The 11,310-nt window shown below is 39.5% G+C and overlaps 1 protein-coding gene across 1 annotated transcript in view; it reads right to left on the minus strand.

The window, feature by feature from the left end:
* The window catches only part of snu (ABC-type transporter snustorr), a 490,105-nt gene extending 480,496 nt beyond the window's left edge, over positions 1–9,609 (minus strand). Inside the window, exon 1 of the mRNA XM_083114471.1 lies at positions 9,495–9,609. Coding sequence (XP_082970597.1) covers positions 9,495–9,541 — 47 coding nt within the window. The 5' untranslated portion in view covers positions 9,542–9,609. The remainder of the gene's footprint in view (positions 1–9,494) is intronic.
* Positions 9,610–11,310: the final 1,701 nt, after the last annotated feature.

Raw genomic sequence — 11,310 nt, forward strand, 5'->3', positions numbered from 1 at the left:
AAAATATACCTTATGTTTATAAGTTAACAACACGACACTTTTGTTTCAACCATGTTCTGCCCAGAATTGTCCTCATGTAGAACAGGCAATGTGTCTATGTGCCTGGTGTGTATTTCATTCAAATCTGAGAACCCAGACACTGGAGGCTGGTTTCATGATCTGATTTGTTTATTAATTATTGATTATTATATCGATTATCCAATATACAGGGTGACTGGTAATTAGATGTATTCCCTGAAAGGGGTTAAAGTAGAGACAATTTAATAAATTTGACCATATGATACCTCGTCCGAAAATTAGTAGTTTTCGAGATAATCGAATTTCAATTGTTTTTTTTAAAAAAATGACAATTTTCCACATAAAAAGATGAATTGAGAAAAACTGCTCATTGTATGGAACTTATTTCAGCGTTTTCTGATAGCTAACAAAGAAGTGGTTCGTTGGAAAAAAGTTTTTTCCCAAATAACAATCACATGTAAGTAACGGCTGGGTCTAAACTTACAAGTGATGATAAAAAATTGCACTCTTAGTTTACTTGGCAACGTATTAATAACAAAAATGGTATGACACGAAGCGTACAAATTACGTAAATTACTTCCTGGTGACATCTGCTATCCAACAAGGTACAAATGTTGCTGACATTCACATTTATGTACAAGAAATAATACTTCATTCATCTTCATGTGAATGGAATCAATGAACAAAACAATTATAGAACATTAATTATATGTCTTGCTCAAAGTGGGCACCTCAGTTACGAATGCAGGCACGCAGGTTTTTACGGACATTTGGTCTCTTAACTCGTGATGTGATGGTGTCCTTGATTTGTTGACCAGCTGTTAAGATCCTCTCCCTGAGCTATTCTTGCGAGTTTACCGGTGTCTTGTCATGTGGCTCCAAATGTAAAAGTCGCAAGGCTTCAAGTCGGGGGTTCGAGCCGGCCTGGGAATCGAGCTCTCTGCCAATCCATTTCTTTGGGTAATTTTCATCCAGGCACAGTCGCACGCCCAGGCAGAAGTATGGATGGGCGTAATCAACAATCATTTTTCCTGCCCCAAATCTTAAAAGGCATCACTTATGAACATTTCTTGAGGAACGGGATGGCAATGTTGTTGGAGGATGTGTCTCTAGCTACAAGACGTGACATGATTTATCAGCATGATGACTGCCCAGCTCGATCCCCCGATCGATTTGAAGCCTTGCGACTTTTACATTTGGAGCCACATGACAAAACACCGGTAAACTCGTAAGAAGAGCTCAGGGAGAGGATCTTATCAGCTGGTCAACACATCAAGGACACCATCACATCACGAGTTAAGAGACCAAATGTCCGTAAAAACCTGCGTGCCCACTTTGAGCAAGACATATAATGTTCTTTAATTGTTTCACATGAAGATGAATGAAGTATTATTTCTTGTACATAAATGTGAATGTCAGCAACATTTGTACCTTGTTCGATAGCAGATGTCACAAGGAAGCAATTTAAGTAATTTGTACGCTTCGTGTCATACAATTTTTATTATTAATACGTTGCCAAGTAAACTAAGAGTGCATTTTTTATCATCACTTATAAGTTTAGACCCACCCGTTACTTACATGTGATTGTTATTTGGGAAAAACTTTTTTCAACGAACCACTTATATGTTAGCTATCAGAAAACGCTGAAGTAAGTTCCATACAATGAGCAGTTTTTTCTCAATTCATCTTTTTATGTGGAAAATTGTCATTTTTTTAAAAAAAAAACAATTGAAATTCGATTATCTCGAAAACTACTAATTTTCGGACGGGGTATCAAATGGTTAAATTTATTGCAAATTGTCTCTACTTTAACCCCTTTCAGGGAATACATCTAATTACCAGTCACCCTGTATATATATAGTCCAAATCCAACCACTGACATAAATGTTCTCCATGAAGGAGGCGAAAAATGCCCGATTACGACCCCCCATGAAATCGTCCCAAAAGGCCGAGAAAATTAAGAAATCGCTCACTTTGCCCTTCCTTAAGGGTGAAAATGACCTTTTTTCACGTCCTTAGCAACCGTTGCCACGGGCATTTCTTTTGCACACATTGTTTCCTTCAATTCTTAATTGTCGAGATACATTATATTTCTCACAGATCACACACAGATGAGTGAACTCCTGGTTTTGAAAAGGTGCCTCAAACAAGGGTGACATCTACATAAGAAGAAGATTCAGTCCAGATACAATTACGTATACATTGTTGTACTCAATACGAAAATTTCTACATCGTGGCTGTATTATAATATGTTTCAAGGTATAATAACAAACAATTCTTTAGAGTTTGCCGTGCTTGTTGTTTAGCATGAAAACTAGCGTTGCTAGGGAACTAATAGAAAGTTTATTTTCACCCCGAAAACTACGGTAAGTTATACTTGAATTTTCGTATTTCAAAATGTGAGCATCAGAATTTATTACTGAGGAGAGTTAGATATATTTTCAGTTATGTTTAAAAATGTAAAAATTACATCAGAAATAAATGTTGCTTTTCAAATTTGCTGTTGCTATTGAATTTGTGAAACTGACAGCATTTACCCAGTTTATTATTAAAAAATAGAAAATAATGTTTTTATTATTTGCACAATACTAGAGCACGTACGCACATAACGTTACGTTCTAAACTTTTCAAATAAGAGAAATGTACTCACTCGTTTCCTTCCTCTAATAATACAAGCTGACATTTTAAAAGACATTAGGAGCATAGAGGAACCCCAAAGGCCGAAGGTCACGTCTGCGAGCGTACAAGACGTGACCAAAGGGCACGTCGAAAGTGCGCGAGTTGTGTCTATATACAGCAGGTAAATTTAGACTGAGAAATCAAGGTTTCTAATTCTTGCAGAACACTTGAGGTTCTGAACCTACCTGTAATGTTTTCCTGCTTTTAGACTGTGATAATCTAAAAATGTAAAGTTAACAAAGAACTATTTCCGTACTGAAGGACGAAATTAAATACGTACATACACACACATATTCTTATTCCATCTAAAAGATTACCATTAACCACAAAAATGGCAACAAAACCTGGACAAGACCTAAAAATAATTGACGTGTTTGAATAATGAGGGTAATCACGATGTCGTTTGGAGAGGGCTGGAATTATAAAGGTGAATATTTCGTAATTAAAATTTTTAATCTTCGTTTTGAAAATCGTTCAAAGGCAAAAATGGTAACCACAGGTCATTTTACCACTGTAGATTTTCACGAATTCTTTAATGGTTTCACTTGAAAATGTTGATTTTCTCAAAATTTCTGGACAGACTTTAGCTTTCCCCCCCACCCCCCTGCGTACACAAATGTATCGGCGTAACCAAAGGGCAACCATGTGCTAACAACAATCTGAGCTGATAATATAAGAATATACGCCATTAAAATGTATTATTTTTCACTCATCCGATATAACCGCTATTCCCAAACCCATTACCATTGCACATAACCAATATTTGTTGCAAACCACAGATTAACATAACATCAGCTACGAATCTTCAAACTATGACCTTGTAAATAAGAAATCTCTATTCCTTGTCCTCCGAAATTTGTATTCTGGGGGAGGGGGGTGTCTCCTACTTGCCTCAATAATTAATTCCTATATTTCCCCTATATAGAATCAATTGACAATGTAAATTATAAAACAAAAATATGCAAAAGATGAGGTTTCAAGGTGCAAAAAAACATGGTGTAAATATCACTTACCTTTCTCAAATTATTATTGATGAAAATTAAGGTTTCGTCACTTTTAGCCTTTCACCCACGACACTCTTTCGGCACGTGTCTTGCAATTGCAAAAGTATTCGGTTAACAATTTATGTTCAATCATCCAAACATGAATGTAATGTTGTTGGACAAAAAGAATAATATTTCGTCCACACAGAAACTATCGTTCTTTCTGCTCCTTACTTTCAAATTTCTTAAAATGGTTAGTGCACTCACGGGAGTGGTCCTGGATTCGATTCCCCGTGAAAACCCCCAAAATTTAGGAGCTGACTCAGCACGTGCTCCGGTCTCCCGAAAGTCAGAAAACAGAGGCGATGTGCCTCCATGCGCTGACCATCACGCTAGATATTCAATTGTTCTTTCATCTAGGACCATCCGCGCCATCTGTTGATTTTTTGTTTACTTACAAGATCTTAGACCGCGTTGATTCAATGCCGGTCGCCATTTTCAAAGGCCGCCATATTGGAAAGCTAGCCTATTGGATGTCTCTATCAGCTCTAGACAGTCGGTACATTAAGTCTTGTAAGTTTCATCTGGTTCCCCATTTCTTACCAAAACGCCATTCTTTAACTTTTGGCACAAAGACTATAGCTTTGCTTGTGAAGCATTTGGCACGGTGGCAATGGAGTCCACTGCAACCAGGGATGTAGCTAGGTTGATCAGTTTGGGGGCGCCCAAACGTAAGATTTTTTTCTATCAAACTATTATAAATTAACAAACTATTTATACACCATATAGGCCTATGCTGGGGTTCCGGGTTCGATACCCGGTGGATGCTCATAGTGGTTCGGATCCCACTTTACACTGTAGAACCAGTCCCGATTAGCCTTACTGTGTATAAAGTGGACTTAAAACACCAACTCAATCAATCAATAAATTGGAAAGGAACATCATTTTCTTCTGTAGCCCCCAACAGTCTACGGATATACTCTCGCGAAATACACAGCCATTATTCGGGAAAATAAATGCAGAATGAACTCATTAGCTTAATGGCTGATACACCAAGAACAATGTTATTAGTCTTTAGATTTGTAAATTTGCTGGAAAAAATTGAGAAGTAGATAAAACCTTTTCCGTGGTTTTAAATATAAAGTGCTGGAACCAGGTTTACAAGTATTGGCAACAGTGCAAATATGAAATTTGTGCGTAATGAGTTCAAGCTAGGCATCTCATGTATACAGTTCATAAAAAGGTAAAAAAGGTAAAGTGTTCCCCTGTGCATAGCACTACGCCATGAAGGCGTATAGGGGGTGTGGGGGTAACGCCCCACACTTTCTTGATCCGGTCGTGAGTGGGGGTGATGTGATCAGCATCACGCCCCTGACCGCCTTTACCCCCCAGGGTTTCCCCCAGGTACCCATGTTATTCGACGCTGGGTGGGCGCCGGGGCCGCTTCCACCGTTAGAAAAGTTCCCGGATTTGAACCGGCCGGGGATCGAACCCGGGACCCTTAGCATGGTAGTCAGACGCGTTACCGACTGAGCCACCGCGGCCACATACCGGAATCGAATCCGGTATCTCTTAGTTCAAGGGTGGGCCCGAGTCTTCTATGGCATCCGATTGTTCACTTGGGAAATGATGACGATAAGAAATAATATGCACACGTCTAATTTCTTAAAATTAATCTTATTTGTGTGTGGAAAACTGAATATATGATGGTACTGGATAAAACAAAGTTTCAAATAATTACGCTCTCGTCTTTGGTTCGGCAGGTTCAACAACCTGCCCGGGTTCGATTCCCGATGGAGGCACATAGTTGTTAGGATCTCACTTTAAACTGTAGGTCCAGTCCCGATTAGCCTTAATGTGCATAAAGTGGACTTAAAACACTAGTTCAATTAATCAATCAATCGAAAGGTTCAAGGTTCGATCGCTGGTGGTCAGGCCGGTAGCCAGAATTTGATTTCGGAAGGGGCTTATCCCTTATCGGCAGCCGCCATCTAAAGACGAAAAGGTTGGGGGGGGGGGAGTAAATGCGCTGAAGATGAATTCCTTGGTATATTGCAACTTACCATATACAAGATGTTTAATCCTGTTAATGAAGTAAATTTAATTACTACTACACATTAATAAAATCAGATATTTGTAGGATTTCTGGAAAGGACTGCAGCCCCCGAGCCTCTTCCCTGGGTATGTGCCTGCTTGTATTAGTTGCAAAATTTCTGTGCTGTTCCAACATCGTGAGGACAATTTGGGAAGTACTTGAAGGCGATATGGAAGCAAATTCTGCTCTCGAAACTATGGGACTCGATGTGTTGACCACGCGCAACGGAATGAAAGAACTCTTCGCAGGCCTTGTCCCTCAATATTAATTTTACTAACTAATTGTAAGTTTTTCTCGGCCTCCTCGATGACGCAGTGGTAGCGTCGCCGCCTTGCACATAGTGGTTCGGATCCCCGATTAGCCTTACTGTGCATGCAGTGGACTTAAAACACGAACTCGATAATTGGAAGGTTTTAGAAGAACTAAACATGTTTTTTTTATGCATCGTACAACTTTGCTTCTTTTCACCCTACTTTTAGTTTTTCTTCCTAAGAATTCCGCTCAGTATAACACCTACTAAACCAGAGGTCCAAGGTTCGGACGTTGGACAGGTATGGTTGTGTCATGTCTGTCCCATCGCCATTCCTTCGGCTCATCATTCATCCTCATCGTCGCATTTAATCCAAGAGGTAGAAAAGCGGCGTAATATAGAAATATATAAATGATAGATTTGGTTTATTTTACTTCGCTTTTCTGACACTGTTTGGCTAATCGTGAAGATGAAGATGAAAATGAGTGATGTGAAATTGATGAGAGGACCATCATAAAGATCACACACGCCCAGTCCGGGATTCGAACCCAGGACCCCTGGCATCGTTATGCACCTTGTTAACCACTGCACAACAAATAGAAACAGAAAATGCTTGATAAGTTATTTGCTTCTCCATAACTCTTGATTATATTATAAGTATTATTCGATGTATGACTAGGGATTAATTATATTTGTATGTCTAGCCAACCTTACCACCTAAGGAGAAGCAGCTTCCGCATTTGCAGGTGGAGGCTAAATGAAGGAAAATCACAGAAAGTCAGAAATATATACAAATTTTGTAACATAATACTTATAGAGCATGCAGACGGCTGTAAAAACAATTGCTACATACCTAGTTTCCTTCCTTAATTGAAACGTGGTTTATTCTTCATTATACATGAGATCAACTACCCTGGGAGTCGAACCCAGGATCTTGTGTGGTAGTCAGACTCTCTTTTAGAATGCAAATATGTTGGATATTTGGTCGATTAGTCGATCCTGGACCATTGTTTCCAGAGGAAGACAATCTGGCAGCTTCTCATTCGACATTTTACTCGCGATGTAGGAAAACGAGATCACAAACACTTCGTGATGCTATCTTCTCGCGTTTACAGAGGTTTACCACCGCTCGGACAACAAATCCTACTTCAAACTGACAGATATCAAACTGACAGGTTCAACAGATGAACCGACAGCTTTGATGTTTCTCCGAATTTTCAGAAAGTGGCCTTTCCCTCCTTACAGAGCAGGTCATTAGCAGGAGGGTTGAGTGCATGTGAGAAGAACCGCTATGTCATTCATTCCCGCGCCGAAAAAGGGACAAGCAATAGAATTCTGTTCTTGGAATTTGAAACGCATGGGGATATCTTTTCTGAACCATAAAATAATTATCCCAGAAAGTTCTAGCCACCCGTAGCTAAATCTTCCTGTTTGTGCCGTCCTTTCGGCGCCCATGGAGCCAGTGCAGGGCCTGGTGTGCAGCAGGGAGGAAAAGTGCATTTTCAATAGGTCTCAGACTTCCCTGACCGGGGCGGACCACAAAACCATTAACTGCATCCCCTCCCAATACATCTGTTTGTGTTCAACAAGCAAGAAACAGGGAAATAAGAAAGAAATGCCTTGCTTGGGTTCGTGCTACTGAAAATTGAAGAAGTGTTTCAAACTGCAAGCAAAATTTACTGAAGAATTATTTAGCAATATTTGTCATGAAAGTAAAATTTCCAGCAAATACAGAACAGTTTCCCGGGGCTGCGTGGACTTTTGCCGGGGCCAGTGCCCCTGCGTGCCCCCCCCCCCTAACGACGTCCCTGACTGCAGCAATAAAATAACTTGCTTACGTCAAGTATAACTGTTCACAACCTGTTTCCCAATCCTCTGGGATTGTTCACAGCAAATTCACGCACTTATATAATTACTGGTATAAATAATAACCGCGGGTAAGGGCAAGACCAACTCAAGGCAAACTCCTTTTTGGAACATTTCCTCTTGCAGCGATACTTGCGTGAAGAAACGTGCGAATGCTTCTGGTATTGCTACTATTCGCTTTCATGGTAGCGCTCGCTTGCGTGAAACACCAAGTTTCGTTCTCCAATTTTTTCATTATAACGTCGTTATTAATACGATATACCTCCATTTCATGCTAATGTCGACAGAGCAGCCACAAACTACATAAATAGACTATAACACTGAACACACACACTTACATCCACGAAATGCTCTAAGATAAGATCATAAATCATTTCATGGTGTGTCAAAGCAGACTATATTTCAAAATGTATTGTTCAGTTTATACTTCACGTATTAGTGTTGTCAGAAATTTTTGTCGGTGGTTAGCTCGTTAACAGAATTTAACAGTAGAAATAGTAGATAATAATAATCAAGTAACAATTATTTTTATAAACAATTTAGTATTACATGGCTGTTCACGTTCGGTACGCGAGATGAGTGATAATCTGTAACAATTGTTCTTTATTTTTTCACATTTCATACTGTTAATATACTGCAATGCATATTATTAACTTTTACATGCGTTTAAGGAAGAACTTTAAAAGTAAGGGGAAACTTTAGTCACAAAGACCTTACACATAGAAATCTCATATTTAGAATTTTGTAAATGAAGGAACTTTACTCTTTCATGAAAACATGACATTCTCGCCTGGTTTCTCCTTTGGTCATTCCGCTGGAATTACCGAAGCGTTTTGCTTCTTTCCTGAGTTGAAATGAACTAAACCAATCTATAGATAAGGTCTACTGATTGATTCGACATTCATGACTTCACGGTGTAAATATAAACATGAGTGCTTAATGAGCCCTTAAGTTCAATTCATGACATCTAGTGCTACACACGGCAAACTCATATTTCAGAGAATAAAATGAAGCGATACAACTGCCATCTAGCGATTAGTTGACAAAACTACGATGCAATAAATTTGATGTAGTCAAATGACAACTCCATGCGCTGTAGGGTTAACAATATCAGCTTCACTTCGATAATTTCTAATAGTTCATTTTATGAGTATAACTAGTGCAAATGTGAATCGGATACACGGCATTCCTAGGAGAAGCTTTGGTAGACATGGACAAACTCGGTACGATCCCAGTGGTGTCAAGTTCTATGCAGAAGTGCTACTTGCCACGTGACCATCCTCGGAAAATGATATTATACCTATGTGTGTACAACAACATCAGATTTTTTTGTGCAAATCACACTTTTGAGTAAAAACAAGAGCTAATTTATATTGTCCGCATAAATATTTGCAAATGATTGTCTCATTGATTAAGTAGTACTTTACCGTAAGATGCGTCCATATTTTACTGCAAAATGTTTCTGTGCCGTGCTCGTTTGAACGATCATTTGGATAATAATCCAGTACTTTTCCTCATTGGTTAACGCAAGCCATTTGCAAGATCTGTAATAAAATTAAGTTTACAGTAACAATGTGATAAGTTTTGCCTGTCTCGCACCTACCTGGTCTGAGGCCCTGACGAGTTCGTATTATTAAAATTGATTTCCATCCCGCGTAAAGTTTAAGTGTCTCCCGGCAATGTAGCACAGAAAAGCACCACACACAGACAGAAACAAAAATGAGCGATAGTTAAACGAAGCACACACTTTTCAATGATGGTGTGACGAAATATCTTGCGTCATAATTACATTCCTCCCCTTCCTTCATTAGTATTGCCTTTTTTTTCCCACCATACCACCATCTTCCTAATAATCATCATCTTCTCCCAGTCATGGCCGCCGGCGTTGAAGTACAGGCGGCGCCACCTGTTCCAGGGGTTAAAGAAACTGCTAATCCCGGCGTAACTGTGCCACACACGCTGCAAACTGCATGTTGCGACAATGCACCACGCAGTGCAAAGCTTGGATGTGAGTATTGTTGTATTGTGACATGTAATATACAGGGTCGGGTTTACAATGTCACCGCCCTCAGACATACAATGAGTTAAGAGGCTTGTTTTAAGTCCACTTTATGCAAAGATAGGCTAATCGGGACTGGGCCTACAGTTTAAAGTGGAATCCGAGCCACTATAGGTCTTCATGGGGTATCGAACCTAGGACCAGGGTTGTTAAAGGTACAGGAACCATAAATTCTAATGGGTTCAATTGGGTATCGTAACAGGACCGGAACGTTTTTGCTCGCACAATTTAAATCCGGTCCAAGTTGCTTATTGTTACATTGAAAAAGGGTTCCTGGACCGAATTGAAACACTTTACAGATAAAAAGGTTCTATACGGTCCATAACCTATTTACGCTTGCTGATTTTCTCTCCTGGACCGGAATTGAATTTATTTAAAATTCCTGGACCTTCAACAACCCTGCTTGGGACCCCTTGACTACAAGGCAATGGCGACTCCCGGCTTCATCGGGAAAGCTCCTGGGCGAGCACAAGAATACAACTCCACTCCCCTCCCCGCAGACACACTACTTTCCTGGAAGAAGTTGTGGAATGCAGATGTGCTACATTATTAGCAGGAAACAGATTTATATGTATTTAAAAAGTGTAAGATCAAAATATGGAATTAAATATGGACTTACAATTGTCAAAAATGGTAATTTTTGTTAAACTAACTGCACAGGAATATAACCTTACATGACATTAACTGTAATGCAAAATCCAAACACAAGACATTGATTACTAAACTTTCTTTTAAGTGTTGAATCGTGTATCTCCTATTGTCCTTGAAGACCAGGGGCGGCGCCAGAAATTTTCGACCGGGTGGGCAGAAGCTGTATATTGATAGATTAGGGTGGGCAGGTATAAATATCAGGCCATATTTATATATATATAGGTATATATATGCATGTAAGACACATATATGCCCGACCCTGTGGCCGAGTGGTTAGCACATCGCGCGGCGACGCCAAGGGTCCCGGGTTCGAATCCCGGTCGGGCTTGGTTGTTTGTGAATGTCCATTCATCAATTTCATCATTTCATCACTCATCCCCATCTTCGCAAATTAGCCAAGAGGCACAAAACGCGAAGTAAAATAAACTAAATCAAATAAAAAAAATTAAATCAAGACACATATATATACGACATACATGCATATGTATCCTCCTTTTCTCTTACACTCCCAATTTCCCTTCAATTCTTTTCCCGTTCCTTTTCATGTTATCTGTTTTTCTCCCTAATGCCTTCTTATATCTTTCTTTCTCAGCTTGTTACATTATTCTCCCTTTCACTTTATCTCGTTCCATTCCTCAAATGTTTCTCCTAACTGCCATGCACACACACACATCACATGTATGTGTGTGTGTGTTTGGTGTCTTCCTTC

This window comes from Lepisma saccharinum, chromosome 29 (genome assembly GCF_977018435.1).
Source record: "Lepisma saccharinum chromosome 29, izLepSacc3.1, whole genome shotgun sequence".
Taxonomy (NCBI): domain Eukaryota; kingdom Metazoa; phylum Arthropoda; class Insecta; order Zygentoma; family Lepismatidae; genus Lepisma; species Lepisma saccharinum.